The sequence below is a fragment of the Notolepis coatsorum genome (genome assembly GCF_963971535.1).
Source record: "Notolepis coatsorum genome assembly, chromosome: 16".
NCBI classification, from domain to species: domain Eukaryota; kingdom Metazoa; phylum Chordata; class Actinopteri; order Aulopiformes; family Paralepididae; genus Notolepis; species Notolepis coatsorum.
Window position 1 is genome coordinate 92,306,292 of NC_140180.1, and position 23,910 is coordinate 92,330,201.

At 43.6% G+C, this 23,910-nt stretch overlaps 1 protein-coding gene across 1 annotated transcript in view; it reads left to right on the plus strand.

Annotated features, from left to right (window-relative positions):
* Positions 1-19,178, plus strand: part of slc36a1 (solute carrier family 36 member 1) — a 181,519-nt gene extending 162,341 nt beyond the window's left edge. The window contains 1 exon segment of the mRNA XM_084331234.1: positions 12,757-19,178. Coding sequence (XP_084187360.1) covers positions 12,757-13,034 — 278 coding nt within the window. The 3' untranslated portion in view covers positions 13,035-19,178.
* Positions 19,179-23,910: the final 4,732 nt, after the last annotated feature.

Consider the following 23,910-nt stretch of genomic DNA (forward strand, 5'->3'; position numbering starts at 1 on the left):
AGGTGGCCTTTTCTGACTGTGCCTCTACTGATGTGGTCGCTATGGGAATTATTTGGCTGTACTCTGTAGATAGGAACCCTCTAACTTGAATCTCTTTGCCTTTTAGTCAACTTAACTTTCACCTTGTGTTGTCCGCCCACTTTTGTGGGTTGTAGTTCTATTTCCTGTTGCTGAACCTCGTGGCAAAGATGCTGGCTAGCGTGGACATGGGGGATGGAAACATATAAGCTTTGCTTCTTCCATCTCCTTTTCAAACAGTGTATAGTTTCTGGCTGTTTTATTTTTTTACTTTTTGGGGGGTTCCTCTTTTCCCATTTCATTTATTTTCAAATGTTGTTTTGCCGGACAATGGTAAATGTAGCCAAACTAACACTGTGGTTTGAAATAAAATGATTGAATCTTGAATCTTGAATTATTCCCAAACCAAATAAATGATGCATCTATATGTATACTGCTTAGCTAGCTCATTCTCATTGTAACAAGATAATACATAATATATCTACAGTATATGGACAGAGCTGCTTAGCTAGCTCATTCTCCTTGTAACAAGATAATAAATAATGCATCTCGGATACAACTGCTCAGCTAGCTCATTCTCCTTGTAACAAGATAATAAATAATACATCTCTATGGATAAAACTGCTCCGCTAGCTCATTCTCCTTGTAACAAGATAATAAATAATACATCTATATGGATACAACTGCTCAGCTAGCTCATTCTCCTTGTACCGATATGTTAATGCGTTAATTATAAAAACAAGTGGCTTGCCAAATTGACGGAAAGGGAAATACTGAAGCGGTGAGCTGCAGCGTCCTCGTTGCCTGGAAACATAAGGTGAACATCAGCGCTTGAACAGGGACCGTTTCCTGTAGGCTTATCTTTACCGTCTGATTATTCGACACAATCTACGTGAGCAGACGGAGTGAGTCACCCTGCTTTAGCTTCAAGTACAGCTCAGCCACTAATTGATGGCTGCTCCTGATTGGCTGCCCCTGATAGTCGGCCCTAAGCCGTACGTCTCTGGCTTGATACTCTCTGACACTTTGACTTTCGTTCCCGTCAGTCCTGCCATGTCGCAGAAAAAACCCCAAAGAGCCCCTGTGTATTTTTAAGACTATCCCATCTTAAGTGTTCTGTCTAACAGCGACGGTCTAAGGCTCATTCATCTAGAGGGCTTTTTCCCCTCCGTCCTGGCCTGTGCAAAGGAGAGAGAGAGAGAGAGAGCGAGAGAGAGAGAGAGAGAGGAGAGAGAGAGAGAGAGAGGGAGAGGGATAGAGAGAGAGAGAGTGAGAGAGAGAGAGAGAGAGAGTGAGAGAGGAGAGAGAGAGAGAGAGAGAGAGAGAGAGAGAGAGAGAGAAAGAGAGAGAGAGAGAGAGAGAGAGAGAGAGAGAGAGAGAGAGAGAGAGAGAGAGAGAGATGCGCTGGCTTAATACAGAGATGTGGAAAGAGGAGAAAGGCGAGCCAGAGGTGAGGCTGACGGAGAGATGGAGAGTGAGATAGAGGAGAGGAAAGGGGGATTACTCTGTTAAAGAGGCAGAGGGAGGCATGTTTGAGGCCAAGCTAATGACCAGGAGTAGCCATCGCTGTTTGGTTACACGATGCTCTCATCCGGTACTTTCTGCCCAGAGAGACAAGAGCAGGCATCTGCACATCAGCACATTTAGGAGGAAGTGTGATCGGCACGTGTCGCTGACATGCCCGCCTGGCGCAATGGCTTCTGTGTGGAAGGAATATGTTTGTCTTATTGGGCGGAGTGGGTTTATACATTTGTCACTGGTAGGTCGGCCTGGTGGTTAAAAGGGGGCCTCTCCTGGTGTACTGGAAGCTCACGGGTTCTGTTAGAGTGGTTTGACCTCTTGATCTGTCTGTCAAGGACCCTGAACTCCCTACCTGTTCTGCCGCGCGTCAAATGGCCATTTGTATAATTACAAGTGCTCAGGAGGTAGGTTTCCAGTTCAATTCCCACTCCTCCCGGGCAACGTGTCGCAAGACACTTAACCCCTAATTGCTCTTGATGAGCAGGTTGGCACTCGCATGGTTTCCTCTGCCGTCGGTTGTGTGAATGTGTGAGTGAAAATTGTAAAGCGTTTTGGATAAGCGCTATATAACTGCACCATTTACCATTTACACTGTGTGTAATCGTCAAATGCTCCCAATTTCCATATTGAGAGTGTCTGACTGATTGCCCAGATGTAATAGCTGTTTACTCATAGAGAGCTCAACTTGGCTTATCTTGGTTATCTATATTCTATCTAGTAAGACTACCACCCGCCTACAGATTGCAGCAATTAGGACTGTCTCCCTTCTACTGCAGTGCCGACACGGTTGATATTTTTTTTTTTATCTACTTTTTTCTCCCATTTTTCGATTTTTCTCCCATCCCAATTTCGTATCGTCCAATTCTACCCTCCCCTGTCTCGAACGCTGTTAGACCATGCCTCCCACAGGCCGGCTGCAATGTGGACGAAGCCTTGCATCACGTGTCCCCTCCGGTACACGATGAGGCAGCCGTCGCATCTTTTCACCTGTACAGTGCGATCTCTCAGCGGCGAGGGTTGGGTGGGAGGGACACGCCGCCCCCGTCGCTTCCTGATTCTGCTGTGCAGGCGCACCAACCGACCTGTAGGAGTCGCTGTCCCACAAACGTCCGATCCCCACCACCAGCTTCCACCCCTAACACTGCCAATTGCATTAGTATGAACGACCAGCCATGCTGGTAGCAATGCCGAGAGCTGGGCTCCAACCAGCATCTCCTGCATTAGTGGCGAGCGCCTTGCCCACTGCGCCACTTAGCCGCCCTCCGACACGGTTGATTTTGAGGGTGATTGCTGTTCTGTTGCATGCCACCAGGAGGCGCAAAGCTGACAGAATGCCGTGATGTCTGATCCAATTGCAGCGTTGATAGGATAGCCAGTTAGCCACAGCGCTCGGAAATAGGTCTCGAAAGCCTGAGAGAAACTGCCCGGTTAAGTTGCGCCGTTCCGCTTGTCGTCATGAATCTACAAGCGTTTTTATTTATCATCTGAATTTGATGATGAATCTGTTTACTCATTTTTACTCACTGTACCTAGGTTGTACTTTAGATTGTATATTGTACTGTATATTGTAGATATGTATATTGTATATTCCTCTTACTTACTTTTTTACTTACTTTTTACTTGAAAAAGCACCACTCTCAGGGGCTCATACAGAACCAAGCATTTCACCGTAAAGTACGTGTATTTTATTGTGACAAATAATAAACAAACTTGAACTTGCTCAATCTAAATATTCTGAAAGCCCACTTTGTTTGCAACTCGTGAAGCATTATAAGCGGATCGATTATAAATAGAGCAGCGGAGTAGACTGGCCTCATCCTGTCTGCGGAGATGACATTTATAGGCAGTTTTGTGTTTTTATGAGTTTTTAATAAAATCATGGATTGTTTGTCCTGTGCTTTTCTTCAGCAGCAGGCTATTATGAGCAAACAAAATTTGTTAGATTGGACATTTTGATTAATTATATCAAGCGGAGAACGGAGCGTTCATTTACTTTATTAAAGTGACGCAAGGCTTCAGCTAGACGGCTCTGTCAAATGAAAATATAGGCTATATTAAATTATATTTAATGTTTTGTTTGTAGGCGCCACAGACTTTAGATGGTTAATGTCTAGTTAAAATAATATGCAACGTGAGAAAACGCTAAAACTACCAACCCGGGGAATATTACTTAGCCGGACTCTCATTTGTTGCATGAATAGAACAAAGGCTGACCACATGATATAATAATAATAATAATAATAATAATAATAATAATAATAATAATAATAATAATAATAATAATAATAATAATAATAATAATAATAATAATAATAATAATAATAATATAATAATAATAATAATAATAATAATAAGCTACATGTTTAATGTCTAGTTAAAATAATATGCAACGTGAGAAAATGCTGCTTCAGCTGTCTGTCTGGCTCGATCTGCAGAGGACAGACACACACACACACACACACACACACACACACACACACACACACACACACACACACACACACACACACACAGACACACACGAGAGAGGGAGAATAGCTTATACTGTAGCAGACTTAATAATTTTAGAATATTTCTGCTAATGAAGTGAAATAATAACTATCCAGTTAGTTTTCATAGTGGACCTGTATGACCATAAGACTTCAGGCTATGGAACCGTTATGTTTTCCAGCTCCTACCTCTACCATTCTGAACTCCCCAACTCTGCATGCGCAGATTGATACACCTAGATTGTGTGCCTCCTCTCTCTCTCTCTCTCTCTTCTCTCTCTCTCTCTCTCTCTCTCTCTCTCTCTCTCTCTCTCTCTCTCTCTCTCTCACTCTCACTCTCACTCTCACTCTCACTCTCTCACTCACTCACTCACTCACTCACTCACTCTCACTCACTCACTCACCCACCTACCTACCTTATGGTTATGATGGTTAGATTTAGTTTATTCTGTATCCTCCATTCCCCACAACCACACGTTCAAACATAATTAAAAACCGCTTGCATCTCATATTATTCTAACTTAACTCTAAATAGGTTTATTTTCTTTCTTTCATGTATTAAGTTATTGATAATTTTACTTAATACATCAAATTGTATTGATAAACATTATACAGTATCTTGTGCACATAAATGCATGCACACAATGCATCTCACTATAACAACATCTTGTGATAGCGTGTGTTTTGTGACGAGCTGTTGGAATGAGACTACACGTGAAAAATTGTTTCACCTGCTCTCTCTCTATGCTTAGACGTGTTTCATAGCACCATGATTGCAAAACGATATCCTCAATCTTGTAGCTCAAACGGGCCAAAGTGTCACGTAGAAAATGTTATTCACTGTCACGTAGAAATGTTATTCACTGACCTTTTCAAGTGTACATGTGGATGGTTGGGTACGATGGAAAAAAACGTCAAATTTTTTAGCACCGCAGAGTTGAAATTTGCATGAAATAATTATTATTTGTGATATTAGACACTCTCTGAGCCTCCTCGTAAACATAATTGCATCTGTTTTCATGAAGGAATCGACCACGATGCCACACTTCAAGCCCCTTGTTAACAGAACTACCCGTCTGCTTCTCCCTCGAGAGCACTCTCATTCACACAACGAGTTCATTAACAACATGCATTAACCCTTTCACTACCACACTACTGCAGAAGGTTAACCATTTCACTACCACACTACAGACGGTTAACCGCCTGTAGTGTAATAGTGAAAGGGTTAATCTTATGTGTAGTGTGGTTGTGAAAGGGTTAACCCTTTGTCATGTGGCAGTGAGAGGGTTATTAACCTTCTGTATTGTGCAGTGAAAGGGTTGACAATTTGGTAGTGTGGTAGTGAAAGGGTTAATATAACAACGCGGCGATTTTCACCGTTATATTATGGAACACAATGCGGTGAATGCTTGACATCGCCGTGATCCGCGGACGGTTCCTGTTTGCAGGAGGCAGCACTTGACGCAGGCTGAGATTAATGTTCTATAACACAGAAACACCGACCTGCCTCTGAGTTCCATCGTTTACATCGTTCCATCGTTTCATCATCATCATTAGGTGGCTTCTTCGTTCCGAAGGTTGCCTATCACTCTCCAACCCATTCTGTGCCCACTTTTTCTCTCCAACTCCGTGACTCCGCCTCTCACTCCGCTCCAATCACAGACGTCGTCTACCCAGCCTCTTCTTGGTCTTCCACTTCCTCTCTTTCCATCCACCTTCCCCATCACCACCTTCTTGAACATCTCCCCGCTGGATCCTCTCAGAACATGCCCGCACAACTCCATCTTTCTCTTTTTCAACCTCTCCAGCAGCTGTCCTCCTTGCATATCCGCTCTTCTCAGTACCTCCTCATTCTTGATCTTATCCTTCCATGTTATCTTCAGCATCTTCCTCAGTGTCCACATTTCAAAAGAGTCTATCATCCTCTTTGCCTCTTCATTCAGCGTCCATGCGTCACTAACTGATCGGAAATGGTTGATACCATCATTTAACTGGCAAACTTTGTGAGTTGAGGATTTGAAACCGGCTAAATAGCCTCCAACTTTAGGAACGAAGTAACACGTGTTTGATCTGCTGATGTTCCTATACAGTGAACGTTAATTCCTCTTACTTGTTTTTTTTTATTTATTTTTTTAATTATCTTTTCCCCCCTCCTTTTTCCGATTTTTCTCCCATCCCACTGTTAGTCGTTATGCCAATTCCCAACCCCCTTCCTGGTTGTTGCGCACCCCCCCCCCTACTGTTGGTCCGGGAGGCCGGAGACTGTCACATCATGCTTTCCTCCGACGCATGTGCAGCCAGCCGGCAGCCAGCCTGGCAGTGCAGTGTAACGTGTGGAAGGTCACACTACCTTTCTCCAGATCCTACCTTCGCTGAGCAGGCGCCCCGACCGAACTGTAGGGGTCGCTGTCCACAACGCCCAGGACACACCCACGGCTCCCTCCCCCTAACTCAGCCAAACGAGTTAGTATAGCGATCAGCCCGAGCCAAGGCAATGCTGACTCTCCGGGAGTCGAGACCGCAGCCTCTTGCATTGGTGACGAGCACAATCTCCGCTACGCCACCTGACCGCCTCCTCTTCCTTGTTGACGCTGCAATGTGAATTATGTATCATTATAGACGTTTGTGTAAGCAGTTATCGATTACAGGGAAATCTAAACTCTATGGGCATTATTGTGTGTCGTTGAATGCGCAATTTGGTCAATCACATTTTGAATGTCTAAATGTGTGGCTTTATGCCTCGAAAAGATCATCGTAACTATGTACAGCCCTTGCGTGAACCCCTTCCCGCGCGATTTCAAAAACAAATTCATTTGCATCTAGCTTGATAAATGAGACTCAGATGTCTTCCCTTGCTTTTAGGCATTCAAGATATCTTGTTATAGCTTCATGTTATCCCTTAAGTATGTGTTGTGATCTTCTCCACCTACGTCTCCAACAACCCTGGTTAAACACCTCTTTCAAGGTCGACCCCGTTCACCTCGCCTCGGCGGAACAAACGCTTGACTTTGACCGCCTCCTCTCCACCTCCAACATCTGTATCAGTCTCTGAAGGGGGTTCCGGACGTGCGCGGGCTCCGCTCAGTGGAATACCAAGCGCCGGCGAGCCGAAGGGAATGCAAACCGCCCCCCGCTCGTCTTTGTCTCCAGTAGGTAGGAGGTCGGTCGCTCCGCCCAAATCAGTGTGCTGCCGGCGTCTCCTCCTCAGCCCTGTTTGAAGCCGCCTGATGATCCGCGTCCTGCCTGCCCCTCTCGGGGGACGTCCATCAGCCTTTAGCTTCTCCTGGCTTTGTAGTAGATCTTTGTATGAAGGCTCGGCAGACTCTCTACCACTCTCTCTCTCTCCCTCTGCCTCTCTCTCTCTCTCTCTCTCTCTCTCTCTCTCTCTCTCTCTCTCTCTCTCCCTCTCTCTCTCTCTCTCTCTCTCTCTCTCCATCTCTCTCCATCTCTCCCTCTCTTTCTCTCTCCATCTCTCCTTCTCTCTCTCTCCCTCTCTCCCTCTCTCCCTCCCTCTCTCTCTCTCTCTCTCCATCTCCATCTCTGTCTCCCTCTCTCCATCTCCATCCCTCCCTCTCTCTCTCTCTATCCATCTCTCCCTCCCGCTCTATCCCCCTCTCCCCTCTCTCTCTCTCTCTCTCTCTCTCTCTCTCTCTCTCTCTCTCTCTCTCTCTCTCTCTCTCTCTCTCTCTCTCTCTCTCTCTCTCTCTCTCTCTCTCTCTCTCCCCCTCTCTCTCTCTCTCTCTGCCTCTCTCTCTCTCCCCCTCTCTCTCTCTCCATCTCTCTCTCTCTGCCTCTCTCCCCCTCTCCCTCTCTCTCCCTCTCTCTCTCTGCCTCTCTCTCTCTCTTCAAATGCCGTGTGGAGAGAGGAGCTCTTGTACAGCAAGGCGCCCCTTTCTTTCTCTCTGGGTGAAGTGACAGGTCCCCCTCCCCGGAGCGGTGGGCGAGGAGGTGCTCTTTGGGTGAAGTGACAGGTCCCCCTCCCCGGAGCGGTGGGCGAGGAGGTGCTCTTTGGGTGAAGTGACAGGTCCCCCTCCCCGGAGCGTGGGGCGGCGAGGAGGTGCTCTTCAAGCCGGACTTGTCACATGAAAGCTCGACCTTGCCATCGCCCCCAGTAGGTTAATTTGACAGACTCTGTTGAACACACAGCGCCGAGCCATTGATTACGGTTCAAAGAGTTTTCTTTTATCCCGCGCCTGGTAATGCGTGTCAGACGCACGGGGCGAACAAGAGCGCGGCCTCCTCCTCCGCGCGTCACGGAGAAGATGGTAAGTGACAAGAGAGTGAGGCACGCGGGGCGAAGACCAGTCCCCCGTCAGAGAGAGAGAGCGTGGGCCTGTGTTTGTGTGAAGTTAAACAGGCAGACGCATAGGGCAAGTGTGGATTGTGCACATGCCCATGTGCGTGTGTCTGTGTGTGTGTGTGTGTGTGTGTGTGTGTGTGTGTGTGTGTGTGTGTGTGTGTGTGTGTGTGTGCACGTGCGCAGGCCTGGGATTTGTTTGTGAATTTTCCAAGATTTAAAATCTCCCGCAGAGTGTACCGGGGCGGGGGAGGGGGAGGCGAGCGAGCGAGCGGTTTGTTGGTGTGCCAGCGCAGCGCGATGGGCAGGCACTTTGTTTTGTTATTTTGCGTCTCGGCACAGCTGTGCCCGGGCGCTGTTTACACCCGTCGCCATTGGCAACAGATGAAGACGAGTCGCTCGCGGCGTGGCCACTCCCCCCGCCTCACCGGCACGCGAAGAACAGTCATCGCAATCACTTTCTCACCGGGTGTCTCCGCTCGCTTCGTCCCCGCACTCTCTCTGACCTCATCCATCTCCATCAACTCTCTCCCCTCCTCCTCCTCCTCCTCCTCCTCCTCCTCCTCCTCCTCCTCCTCCTCCTCCCTCACTTGTGATCCTACATTCATCTCATTGCTAATCCGCCTCCTTCCTCCTCGAGACATTTTTCTCTCTTTATTTTTTTTATTTCACGGTCTATCTGCCCTTCTTTGTCCCTTTTGTCTAAAATGCTAATCCATTCCAGGCTCGGGCCATTTGTCTCAGTGACTTAGACCTCCCTCCCGGTTCTAGCGAGCTGGAAAGCGTAGCTTCCATTTGACCCAAAGGGTAGGCGGCCTATTGTGCTCTTAAGTGGTTCTCAGTGATCGCTGGTTTTCAACCTTTTTGGTTTGCGACCCCTGAACACGGATGGGTGCCTCTTCACGATCACGCCCCCCCCCCCCCCCAACATAGTGAGGCGTAGACATAGGGCTGGGCGATATGGCCAAAAATGATATTGCGATAACGATATCGATAACAATATCATATCACTCTGTATTCGATATTATCGATATTGTTATAAGTATAAATTCTTTATTTATTTAAAAAAAAATTTTAACAACAGATGTATGTTTATTTTGCAGCAATTCTTTGTCGTTGCCGCCATCTTTAGTGTTACAGCCCCGCACACTCCAGTTCTGGCTGCAGCTGGTTTGAAAGCGAAAGTAAACTGGCTTCTCTGCTGGCTGTGGCTCCAGAGGAGTTGAACAGTTCTGGCTCTGCTCGTTTCTTTTCTATCTTTTGGAGCTTTTTTGGTGGACAAACCACCGCACATGTGCACCGTGACTCGTGACTGGAGTCTAGCTCTGCTAGCACACATAGCCTACAGACGGTTTCAAACTGTATTTTAAATTAGAAAGCAAACAAAATAAATGGACAAGAGAAAAATAAATCTCAATTTGGTCAGTATTGTCATTTGGACAAGCAAAGCCATTACTTTAAGTTGCAGGCAAGAAAGACAAGTCTGTCCACTGTCTCTGGTTTTAAAACTGCCCTGTTGCAGGTCACAAAAAAAAATTCTATATATTTTTTTCTATATATATTTTTTCCGATATCGATTATTAAAATATATCGCGATAATTATCGTTATCGTTATATCGCCCAGCCCTACGTAGACAGACTGGTGAACTTTGGTGTGAAATAATTGGTTTTTATATCACATTTGAAAGGCTATTTAACTCGATTAATGTTTCAAGGGGGAGCTATACCATCTATACCAAAAAGCTATAAACATGATGGTGTATCATCTTGCAACCCCCAGATTGAGATGAGAGCCACTGCTCTACATCAGCGTGCTGATTTGATTGGTTGGCAGATACTTCACTCACGCCGCCAACTCAGTTCCCAGCAGGCGGGACACGTACACAGAGCCTCTGTGTGATGAGCGCTCTAATGGAAGACAGGTGCTGCTGTCAGAACAGTACTCACACTACACACCAGCGTTGTGGTACTCCAGTCCTGGACTGGTTTTCAGGACTCGTAACTCGACTTGAGCACTGGTGACCCGGACTTGGACTCGAGCGTCGACTGCATTCGGACTCGGAAGGTGCAGACTCGGACTCGGACTTGTTAATTGATGAATACAATTGTTTTTGTATCACAAAGTAAATAAACTCCCTTTTGAAACGGTGACCGCTGTGTCATTTATGTTTAATGTAGACCTTTTTCTTATTTGTACGTCAGCTCTTTGACTGCCAGAGTGGAGTGGACTCAACCTTGATGACTTGGACTCGGACTCGGACTAGGGTAATGGGGACTCGACTCGGGCTCTTCTTTGGTGACTCGGACTTGGAGTCGGAGTCTCTAACACCTGGGGACTCGAGACTCGACTCGGACTTGAGATTTAGCGACTGGACTACAACACTGATACACACAACTCAGCCACACCCCTTCTATCAGCTTTCAACTGCACACAGTTTGGCCTTTTCCTATAAGGTCTGTGTCGTCATAGAAACCCTCAGATATTGCTTCTCCGCTACGACTGGAGGGACGAGTCACGTTGTAAGATGTATCATTGTGTCCCAGCGCTGAGCAACTTCCACCAGAACGTCGGGGCTACAACTGCACCCGTCCTCTGCTGGTGTTCAGGGCCGCTCTGTGACCAGACTGGACCCGTCCTCTGCTGGTGTTCAGGGCCGCTCTGTGACCAGACTGGACCCGTCCTCTGCTGGTGTTCAGGGCCGCTCTGTGACCAGACTGGACCCGTCCTCTGCTGGTGTTCAGGGCCACTGTGTGACCAGACTGGACCCGTCCTCTGCTGGTGTTCAGGGCCGCTCTGTGACCAGACTGGACCCGTCCTCTGCTGGTGTTCAGGGCCGCTCTGTGACCAGACTGGACCCGTCCTCTGCTGGTGTTCAGGGCCGCTCTGTGACCAGACTGGACCCGTCCTCTGCTGGTGTTCAGGGCCGCTCTGTGACCAGACTGGACCCGTCCTCTGCTGGTGTTCAGGGCCGCTCTGTGACCAGACTGGACCCGTCCTCTGCTGGTGTTCAGGGCCACTCTGTGACCAGACTGGACCCGTCCTCTGCTGGTGTTCAGGGCCGCTCTGTGACCAGACTGGACCCGTCCTCTGCTGGTGTTCAGGGCCGCTCTGTGACCAGACTGGACCCGTCCTCTGCTGGTGTTCAGGGCCACTCTGTGACCAGACTGGACCCGTCCTCTGCTGGTGTTCAGGGCCGCTCTGTGACCAGACGGCAGCGCAGTTATGTATCTTCTGAACGCTTGAAAAGTACAATGAAGGGAAATTGACACAAGCCGCCGAACCGAATGCTGGTATATGTTGGCTGTGGTCGATGAGTCATCGATCATCTTCTGAAGACTCTTTTCTTTTCTTTTTATTCTATTTATTTTTGGGCTTTCTGTATTTTTCTCTAGCTCCACCAAAACCAATATTGCTGGAGAAGTGATATTTCTCCATGGAAAAGTTGCATAAGTGCAGGTTTACTGTTTCAAAGTTGGTCATAGTTCTTTCTCGGTAACATAAAACGATGATGTCATGTTTTCTCTCCGTGCTAAAAGGGTCACGGCCTGTTGCTCTTGGGTCTCCACGTGACGAGATTAAATCTTTCCTTTTTAAAAGATATTGTTTAGAGCCTTTCTGCTTTATTGGATAGGACAGTGAGTGACAGGAAATCGGGGGTAGAGAGAAGGGGGATGACATGCCACAAAGATCTTAGGCCGGATTCAAACCCAGGATGTTACGATGACATCGCTTGCGCCCCAGGATGGGGATCCACCAGGGCGCCCGATGAAAAGATTAATAATGTGATTCAGTGAGTCTCTGGGCAAGAAAGTTACATTTCTCATTTGAGCTCCCGAGATGAAAAAGTTTAAGAATTTATTTGCTGCTCTGAGGGGTTTTGACAAATATTTTTCATTTTCTTAACTGTTATCTTAGACCTTGAGGTGATCATATCCCGACCCAAAGATTAGAGCTGCCAAGGAACCACCATATAGCTTGACCTATAAGTAATGTTATTACTTTTATAAATTTTTTTACATAATCCTTTCAAATTTCAGGTTAAGCTTTGTTTTGGTCCTCCACCAACAACAGTTGTCCGTTGCTATGCAAGGCCCCATTTCCTATTGGGCAGTTCTAAGAACTCATGGAATGTCTCTCGTCCAATCACAACGCGTGGTTGGAGATAACTGTTTAATACACTTAACTTGTTTCACTACCAGTATATGATCACATCTGCTTAATTGTCCTTATTCAATTATTTCAATTATCATTTTCGATCAATATTCTCAAATGATCCAGAAGTCATGTTAATGTCGTAATATTTAATCTTATGATTAATTAAGACATAAAAAACGATAAACAATACATATTGCCCAGCACCGCACAAGGCACACACACACACACACACACACACTCACGCACCAACCATCCTCTCCTGTCTCCCCTCCCAGGTGCCCTGGCCATCCTCATCCCCGAGCTGGACCTGGTGATCTCATTGGTCGGTTCGGTCAGCAGCAGCTTCCTGGCGCTCATCTTCCCGCCCCTCCTCGAGATAATAACCTATCACACGGAGGGTCTGTCGCCGTGGGTGTTCGTCAAGAACGCCGCCATCAGCCTGGTGGGTCTGGTCGGCTTCGTGGCGGGGACCTACGTGGCCATGGAGCAGATCATCGCTCGCAGCGGAAACAAGCTGCAACAAGAGACCTTCCCCTCCTTCATGATCCAATAATGGAGGGAAAATGACAGTTGGGGGGCGGAGGGAGGGAATCACTGGATCCTGGAAACCCTCCGACCACAGTAGCACGGCTAGCCTGTTTAGCTGTTTTTATTCTTCAGCCATTTTGAACAAATCGAGTACCAGGTTTGATCAACGTGGCGTTCGGAGGACTTGCGGTGATCACCTTGCGGTGGTGGTGGTTTGGCCGAGGTACAGAACATGCAGAATGTCAGCTCAGTCACAAATCTGATCATTATCTTATTGCAATTTATTCTTATTCCATTTTAATAATGCAGCGAAATGGAGTTCTATGGAATACAGAGCAGGTGCACTTCCTCTAACCGGCTGCTTGGCTCACAGGCGCTCAGCTACTAGACTTTATTACAAATACAAATACATTTATGGAAATAGCAGCACTCCCCCAAAAAGAAAATAATAAATGCAAGACCTTAGGCTCAACTACACGTCTTTATTATGGGCTACATCAGGTTAAATAGCTCCCAGTAGAAAATGTGAAATTGAGGCAAAAGTATTTTTCTTAGAATGCTACTATTTCCACCCTTTTATTTCTTCTCGTGCTTAATGATGATTCCTCTACTCTTGTAGATATACTCCCTGATAGGTTGATAACGTGCCGACTTAAACAGTTACATATTTTAGGGATTTCCTTTTGATGAAATAATTGTTTGCTTCATTTTAGTTTTGATGTTTTAATCAAGGTATTGAACTACCTCACAAGCCAATATCGATTTTCTTTTTGGGGTCGAACGTGTGGTTCACCCTTTCCGGACGGTTTAAGTGCTGTGTTGATCAGTGGACCTCATCGACGGCTCAAACTACAACAGTTTATATGAGTATTATTTATATGAAAGATGAAATCAACGTCAGATACTCGTGCACAGAGCAGGAACAACTATGTAAGTTGTAGTAAAAACAAAACAAACTTTTCCTTTCTCGTATGATGGTCTTGCACACTTTATCTTAAAGGTGCTGCAGATAACATTCAGCCACTAGATGTAGTAGTAGAGCACCAGCATGTAATTGATCCAAACAGGTTCCCATGTGGGGACATGGGAAGTAGGGAGCGGATATAACATTAATTTTGGACCCGCAATTTTTTTTTTATAATTCTTTAATCAATAATTATTTGGGGGGGGGGCAGAAGCAATACTTTTATTCCGCACATTTCTAAAAGCTCTGATGTATTTTTTTTATGTTTACTCTATATAAAATGTTATCTATAGCACCTTTAAAGAGTTAGGTATATATATATATATATCAGTTATATAGACCAATCCTTCTGAAGCTTGACTTATACCTTCACCTCCATAAATATTAAACTTTTTGTTACACTTCAATTCATGCCTTAAGCATTGAATGGATAGTACACTCAACGAACAAACTATACATCAACTACACTGAAAGGCACTATTGAAAAAGAAATAACACGAATCTTCAACTTTTCAACAAGAACAACACATGTTGTGTTTGTGTGTGTACTCTGTTAAAACGAGTTATTCGGAGTAACACTTGAAAAGCTCTTTTCACAAAATGTATTTTTGAATCTGCAGTTTTTTTATGTTTGTTTTTATGTTTCCTAGAGGTCGATGTTTTAAGTAGATTTTTATTATTTCAACGACATGCATTTTTAAGAATTACAAATCATCCTAAAATCTTATTCTGTCTCTATAACACTATAGAAATGTTTTGCACATTGCGCCACATCAATTGTTTCTATGATATATTATAACCTTCCTAATATTATAATCTACTATAACCCTCCTAATAAGTGCTGGCCACCAAATTACACTAAGGATTATAATATTCCCCAAAGTGTAAACCCCATCCATCTGCTACAACAGGCAGACCAAAGCCAACACTAAGTAATTACTAAGGATTGTAATTGAGCTGTTTGGCCCAGGTTTGATCATCATCAGATTTACATTGTAATTTAAAACAGTGCTTCAGTTAAATTGAACTTGTACATGTAAACAACATTTATCATGCAGCATGTGACACTTCAGCCAACGTGACTAGACTAACTCTTGACCCAGAGCTCTTGTGGATCTCACTATTGCTAAGTTTATGATCATTGATATATTTTTTTTTATCTTTTCATCAATTTTATACAATTTTCCTTGAGTCTGTGGAATGTGTTTCTTTTACGTTCTTTTTTTCCAGAAGAAACTGTAATTTAAATCTTTTATTTTTCAGCACCTGTATTGAAGTTTTGAATTTTTTATTTCAATCTCTTCATTTAATTGAGAGCAAGTTCTCATTTACAACGTTGATGAGAACTTTGCAGGTATATTAACTCAATCAGCGCCAATCACGAGTTTACTCGTTATTGCCCGCCAACTGTTGAGCGCTAATAACGACTTAACTAGTTTTTAGATCCTTTTTTTATTTTATTTCGATTTTTTTTATTCTATACAGTCTCACGGACCTCTGTGTATCATTGGGACTCATTCTGAGACCCCGAGATTGCAATGCCGGCTGAATCCTGCTAGGTGGCAGTATCACCTACCCTTTGAAACCTTATTTCACACTGTTACATCCGGGCGGAGAAATGATACCCGGGCAAGTGTAAGGCTTCATTCGAGCCACTTGGAACACGTCCAGCACACTTCATGCATAGTTTGTCCCATTTCATGTCAGGGACCCGATGGACATCAATACTGGAAATCACGATCAGACAATTGGAATATAATTTTTGCAATACCTCCTAGCAAAGGTAAGGACTATATGACATCGATCCTACTTTGATCATACAATGATTTCACATCGATCACAACGATCAATGTATGTAGTATTCAAAACGTATGCCGTTACTGACGATCAGAGCATCACAAAACGACCCCCCCCCCTTTGATGCCTTCATGATGAAACATAATACCTATTATATACCTTTGATTTGGAAATAATATCGTGTCCAGGCGAGAAAAGCGAACGACTTTCGCAGAATGCACATGGCGCTCCATAACTCAGCTTCCAGGAATTAGCCCGGATCACTCTGAAACTATACAATATTCACCACGGGATAACATGCGAACATATACATGAAAATGTTTTACTCTTTTTTACATGTTGGACGAGAGATAGTGACTGTCAAATGAGCCATAGTATTGTCTCCATAGCTATAATATAGAATAGAGATACTGTATAGCTCTGCAAACATCGTGACGCACAGTTAAAATGCCTATCTTATAAAGCATGGCCCATTGACTACAGGGATGGGGATAATCGCTGGCTCTGAATGAGTTAAAATGGTAAACACACAAAATACAGATAAGCCAATGGATGAATAAGACAAAAACACAGGTACAAAACATGTTGTACTGTATATTAAATATCAATTGGTTTGGTATAGTTTTTCCAAAAAAAATAATGGTTTAGCAGCATCCCTACACCTTTTCCCTCATTAAGAATGCAGGGATCTATGAACGTCTTCCCCCAAGCCGGATAACCACCACCTAAATGGTGTTTCACCCAAACACAACACTTATTAGCTTACACAATCGTGTTTTAACTACAGTAAGAGATTCACTGAACAACTTATAATACTAGTTTCATGTTAGCATTTCACGATAGCAGTGAGCGTTTCCCGGTTGACAGTGTGGCCAGTTAGGCAATATAGGTTTGCAGGATTAGTTGCGTCAGAAGAATGTGTAAAGGGCACTCTGGTGACAAGTTCTGCACAATTAACACTCTGTAAGTCATGCCTCCAAGAGGAGTTGACTGTATAAAAACAGTTGTTTGAGTGGAGGGGACCTTTAAAGATGTGTTCCTTGATTGCCGTCTTGGTTGTTTCTCTCCCACGTATGATCACTCCAAATGGCAAGGAGTACCTTTTTCCTAGCAGCTAAATTATGTGTCAACTCCACATAACATAACAAGACCAAATCCAATATTTTGGACGGCCAGCATTCCAAAGAACTGATGAAATAGCAATACCGGTTATCATGGCTGCCACTGGAAGCGGCTTTGTCCAAATTCTTTCAATCAGTGGCTCAAAATTCATATTTATTGGGATCAATGAAGTAAGTACAACTATTAAAATGTTTCCACCTAAACGGTTCACTAAAATACGTGTAACAACATTTTAAGTGACAAATAGGATATGCAATTGATGGATCTGAATTCATATTTGATCTGCAATGCCTAGTTTGACAGTTTGGTCTGAATTCCGTTAACCAGGCGTGCGCCACGGTTCCGGGGGGTGTGCGTGCACAACATGGCGGCTTGCTCGGAAACCTTTTCCTCCTAAGAGGTGGCCCGTGTGGTCTGATGCAGGTGCGATTTAGTGTCTGAAACATGTCACATATAGTGCCCCTTTAATCATTATTATTTGAGCCCACTACAGTAAAAGGGTACCCTTATGGTTATATGCAATTTGTAACCTCAACACTGTCTGATGTTCCACAGACAAAACATGAACACATGTATTCTTTATTATTCCTTATTCATTTACTCATTTTACACACATATATAAATATATTTATTCTGACTTCATAAGAATGTGTGTAAGCCATAAACAGCCATGACACCACCAATAAGTAGTTAAAGGGAAAAAACGAATCATAAAGAACATCATGTCAACTCACAACTGCTAGCTGACCTGCTGAAATAGCGCAGTGGTAAAGTTATTGTAAACCGCTTTTTTTGAGCATGTGTAGAATTCTAACATTGAGAAATAATTGTTGATGTAATTTTGATAGATTGTTTTAGTTAAGAAAAAAAAAAGATGTAACCTTCAGAGGTGTCTGTGTATTGTGTGTCTCTGGGTACAATTTGGCGGGAACCCTGCTGGATTGCTTTAGGTTTTTTCAATATCTACGTATATCTTCATTCATCAGACCGGCAAATCAGGGTACTTCGTTTTTTTTCATAGGCACACCCACTTTTGGTGGAAAACGCAGCAGACATTGGTTGCTATTGGTCGACAGAACGCCTACATTGTTTGAAACGTTTGTTTTGTTACTGCATCAAGTTAAGTCAAGCAATTACTTTTCAACACTGGCCGCCATTGAGCGAAAAGTTCTGTTTGCTTTCAGTCTTACTCTATTTTCCTCATTCAGCTGCACGATGTTTCCCCATTTCCTGACCTGGATATTTAATATTACATCTAAAACTAAACTGTAATGACTATTTCTTGGACTTGGTAGTCTTTGGCATGATTATATCTGTTTTGTTTTGTCCTAAAGTTGTAGTTTGTGAGTAAACGCTGTCTAATGCCTGTTTACTCCAATTTACTTCCATTTTGAAGCCTGCCAACCTCGAGAGGACATAACTGGAGCAAATACCACTTTAACCCTTTCACTACCACACTACAGAAGGTTAACCTTTCACTACCACACTACAGACGGTTAACTGTCTGTAGTGTGGTAGTGAAAGGGTTAACCGTATGTAGTGCGGTAGTGAAAGGGTTAACCCTTTGTTGTGTGGCAGTGAAAGGGTTAACCTTCTGTATTGTCACAGTGAAAGGGTTAACCATTTGGTAGTGTGGTAGTGAAAGGGTTAACCTAACCTTTAGCGGTCAGTGGTTTGAGGGGTGAATGAGAATTGAACAGTAATACAAAAACATTGTCTAGAATGCATACTTTTATGCCGGAAATGGAAAGGGTTATTAAAATACTTTAAATGATACTTCTAATATCGACTTAGGCTGCTGCTACATTGATCTGTTGCCTCTGTTTGTCTACATCCGTTTTTAATACATTTAAACATTTATTTTGTTGATACCGTATTCCGATTACGCCACTTTTGTGTCCATTTTGGCGGGAAAGATAAGTTGTGATAGGGTGCACTTTTGTACCTGACGGATACGTTACTGTCCGCAAAGCTATCGTTTCTGCAAAGGCGCAATTATGTTGGGTTCTAATTTAATAATAAACAAACTGACAGTAATACCGTTAAAAAGAGATTTCATAAGCTTAGCATTACAGCACAGTTCCACTGACATCACCAGCCTCAGTGCATTCTGGCCTGTAGTGTCCGACCACAGTGTGGTTCTTCAAAATAGGCTAATTAGCAAGAGATATATTCCTCCTATAAAATGTCACCGTTACCTCTCAATCTCAAAATGCCCTGTAAAGGATCAAATTGCTGACATATGGTCAATTAAAACATTCATTCATTTTTTGACGGGAGAAAGGAGCCAGATCTTTGTGTGTTTTTCTTTGTTTGTTTTTTTCAAGATGAGGAACACGCTTGCGAAGTCTAGAAGCAACATGCTCTTTGCAACAGGAAGCAACAGGATTTATGGGAAATGTAGTCTCCACTTTGAGAAACAAAAGTGTGAGAAGGCTACTAATCGTCTCGGCAATGGTCTCATTTGTTTGCGGTAACTATACCAAGTTATCACATTCAATTTGACAAATATATATGATATGTATTATAAAGGGTCTCAACATATTTATGTTGAGAATTCTACACTTTGAATACATGATGGGTGGGTTTGTTTGTGCCCCCCCCCCCCCTTCCATCAAAGCCTTAAAGGGAAATGCCGCCCATTTAAAAATGTACACATGCTATTCCTGTGCCCCAGGACAGTTCAGTCAGTATTTGTGAACACACACCACTCTCTCCTGAAGCTAGAAATCAGAGAGAGAACCCTCCAATCGGGGATGTTACTGGGAAGTAAAAATCTGGGGTTTCTCCATAGACTAGAATGGGACTCTGACTTGTACGGTGCCATGTAATGTTTGTGTGAGCTCTTATAATGTGGCATTCCCCTTTAATGAACTATTACATGTATAAAAGGGTACTGTAAATATATGTGTTGCTATTTTTTAATAGCATTGCTGTAAATATCGGGAAATCAGATGTAAGTATTGTAAAACACTGTCACTAATGTACTATATATATATATATATATTATATATATAAGCAAACTTTCTATCAATATTCCTATGTGTTGTGTCTCATCGGCATAGAACAAAGCAATAGTGTCCAATTGAGTTTCTTTGTGCATACGCTTCACTGTACTGTAATATAATTCCAGCCAAATAAAACAGCCTTGGAGTGCCGAGGCCGGTGTACTTCTGTGACCGTCTCTGCTTTTATTCCATCTTCGTTCACGTGTCCCTGAAGCGCAAGCGATGTTGAACATTTGCCGCGCAAGCAGTTTGAGTAAATCCAGCTCGGATACAAACGAGGAGGAGGAGGTGGGTTTGGTTTGGTTTGGGGGCGGAGAGACGAGGTCCACCGGGGGTTAATTTCCCTCCGTGAAGCCACGCATACAGCAGTCCTGCTCAGCCAGGGGTGGGATTTCATTAACCCAAGTGGGAGTCGGACGAAGCCTTAATGTGATCCAACAATGCATTCACGCAAGAACACCATGCATTTTAGATGAGATGCACACTAATATGGATCATGTGCAGCTGGGCACGTATACATGATGTGTGTAAAGGGTTGTAGTCGTGTAAGCTGGAGCAGTGGGTCTGAGCTGGTTCTCTAGCCTCAGGGCCCTCCTGTCTCCTTAACATATTAAGTCGTTTACAAATGCTGGAATGAGCTGTGACAGTTACTGTCATGACCCCTAATTGGGTCGTGACCCACCAGTTGAGAACCACAAAGCTAGAGTATATGTGCCGTGGTTATTTCAAAGCTAGAGTATATGTTGCATGTTGTATACTGTATGTGCAGTGGTTATTTCAAAGCTAGAGTATATGTTGTATACTGTATGTGCAGTGGTTATTTCAAAGCTAGAGTATATGTTGTATACTGTATGTGCAGTGGTTATTTCAAAGCTAGAGTATATGTTGTATACTGTATGTGCAGTGGTTATTTCAAAGCTAGAGTATATGTTGTATACTGTATGTGCAGTGGTTATTTCAAAGCTAGAGTATATGTTGCATGTTGTATACTGTATGTGCAGTGGTTATTTCAAAGTAACTGTTTTATTCAGTATTCTTTTCTGCAGGTCTACTGTTATTGTGCCTTTATTTAGAGATAAGTGTTTCTTTCTGACTTCATTGCTCTAACATTTAGGCCAGCACTATTCGACTACTTCTATTAGACGAGTACTATTAAACTACTACTATTAAACTACTACTATTAGACTACTACTTGACTACTATTAAACTACTACTATTAGACTACTACTATTAAACGACTACTATTAAACTACTATTAACCTATTACTATTAAACTACTACTATTAGACTACTACTATTAAACTACTATTAAACTACTATAAGACTATTAAACTACTACTTTATCATGTGGCATCTCCCACACCGGCCACTCCTACTCAGTCCGGTGTAGATAGCCACCGCCCCACCCCCTTCAAACCTCAGTCTCACTTCTGTCCCAAGGTGCAGAATCCCACACTGAACACTTTTGAGAAGAAAGTTAGTTATGATATGATTATGCTAAAAGCAAAACCTCTAGTAAACATAACCTGACAAAGGTAGAACGTGAAGCACTGAACGAATGATCTGACAACAAAAACATAGTGATCAAAAGAGCGGACAAAGGTGTAGGAGTTGTGGTTTGGGGTATTGAACAATACACCAAGGAAGCTTATCGACAGCTACGGGACCCTACATATTATCTCCCCTTAGCCAGGAATACCCTAGTGACACTAACGGGTGAACTAAAAGAGCTGCTCTCTAAAGCAGAACATGAGTTTAAGTTCCTTTTTAACCCCAATCCCAGTATACCATCTTTCTACATGTTGCCCAAAGTCCATAAGAGCCTCACAAATCCACCAGGAAGACCTGTCATCTCTGGAAATGACTCCCTCACAGAGCCCATTTTGAAGTATGTGGACTTCTACATCAAGTCGTTGCTTCCATCCCTCCCGGCTTATTATATAAGACACTACGTTTTTTTTTTAAAGTAGATTCGGGGCTTTTCAGAAAACATTCAGGGCTTGAGCCCAAGTAGCCACCCCTAGCCCCGCCCCTGATAGTTATATGAACAGCACAAATAGCAATGTGGAACTGTCTTTAGAATACGATAGAAATCAAATCAACTTCCTAGACCTCACAATCAGTAAAGATGATGGGGGCTATTTACACACTTCTATTTATCATAGATACACACAAAAAGACACCATACTCCATGCTAATAGTTTCCATCCAGATAGTCTGATTGAGAATATACCGTTTGGACAATTCCAAAGGCTCCGTAGGATTTGTGACAATGACAGGGATTTTGAAACCCAGAGCAGAGAGATGTATGCCCGCTTCGGGGAGCGCAACTACTCCCCTAAGATCCTAGATTCAGCTCTCTCTGAGGCCAGCACCCTAGAACGCCAATCACTGTTAACCAGGAAGCCCACCACTAGCCCTAAGAAGGACCAGGTGTACTTCTGCACTAGATACAGTACAGAGGCTCCCGCTATGCGCAACATTATCAAGTGGAACTGGAACAAGTGTGATGAAACTCTGAAAGAAGTATTTCCAGAGCTCCCAGTGTGCTCCTTCAGGAGAGCTCCTACTCTAGGAGACATATTAGTACACAGCCACTTACCAGCTGAGGAAAGAGCCACATGGCTCCCTAAAGTTCCTAATGGAACGTTTCAGTGTGGCCACTGTAAGCAGTGTGACATTGTGGTGAAATGTAAAGGCTTCACCCATCCTAGAACACAGCAGGTATACACAACGAGACATTTTATAAACTGTAAAACTATGCATGTTATTTATATACCGTCTTGTTCTCGTGATGCTTTTTATTATTGGCCGCACTAAACGGTGCTTACAGGACCGCCTTAGTGAGCCTAAATACTGTATGCAGCTAAGGTTCAAAACTGTGACTATGCTATGGTCAAATATTATATGGATAAACATGCGGACAGTTCCATTTCTTTTACAGCTCTAGTAGGAATTGACCATGCCCCCCTCAATCCTTGAAGAGGGGATAAAGAGAGAGCACTGAATCAACTAGAGTTGCTGGATATACAGACTCAAAGCTATGTCTTATTATATCCAGGGTTAAATTATACTATTGATAATATAGTTTATTTTATCTACAGTACCTGTGTTGTTGGTGTTTTGTTATGTCGGATGCTATTCTAGTTAAAAAATGTATATAGCTTCCAATTGAAGTGATATGTAGCCTATATTGCAGGAGGTAGCCTGTCAGTCCAGATGTTGGATAGGCTGACTAAATGCTCACACCTGAGCTTGATTGAGTAATTAGCACAGCCTCCTTTAGAATATGGCTCAGAGTTCATTAATTTGTTGTATGCCCTGAAGAAGGCCGACAGCTAGGCCAAAACATGTTGGCAGTTTTTTTATTGTTCTAATATGAACTAAGCAACTTATTAAAGCTTTTTTTTTTTTTTAAATATATATTATGAAGAGTGCCTGGAACTTCTTTGTTTTTCTACTGGCTCCCCAAAATCCAAAGAGCACCTTCTAAACACTGGATTCAAACTACAAGAACGCTGCAGCCCTCCTTGTTCAAGTTACTACTATTGTGTATTTGACAAATAAAGAACTTGAAAAAAAGAAAGGATTTCCAATCCTGACAGGCAGACCCCAGGCTGTGGGGATGAGCTCCATCACTGACTCCACAGTGACTCTCAGCCCCCTCCTGTACTCCCTGTTCACACATGACTGTGTGGCCACACAGAGCTCCAACACCATCATCAAGTTAGCTGACAACACCACAGTCATTGGCCTGATCACCGCCAATGACGAGTCGAAGTATAGAGAGGAAGTGGTGGATTCCTGTAATCCACGATAAGATCCTTCGCTTTGCTGACGTTGAGGTAGAGATAACCTCCACCTCAACGTCAGCAAAACGAAGGATCTTATCGTGGATTACAGGAAGTCCCAGGGGGAGAGCACACCGCCATTCACATCGGCGGGACAGCGGTGGAGAGAGTCAGCAGCTTCAGGTTCATCTGGGTCAACATCAGCGAGGACCTGTCCTG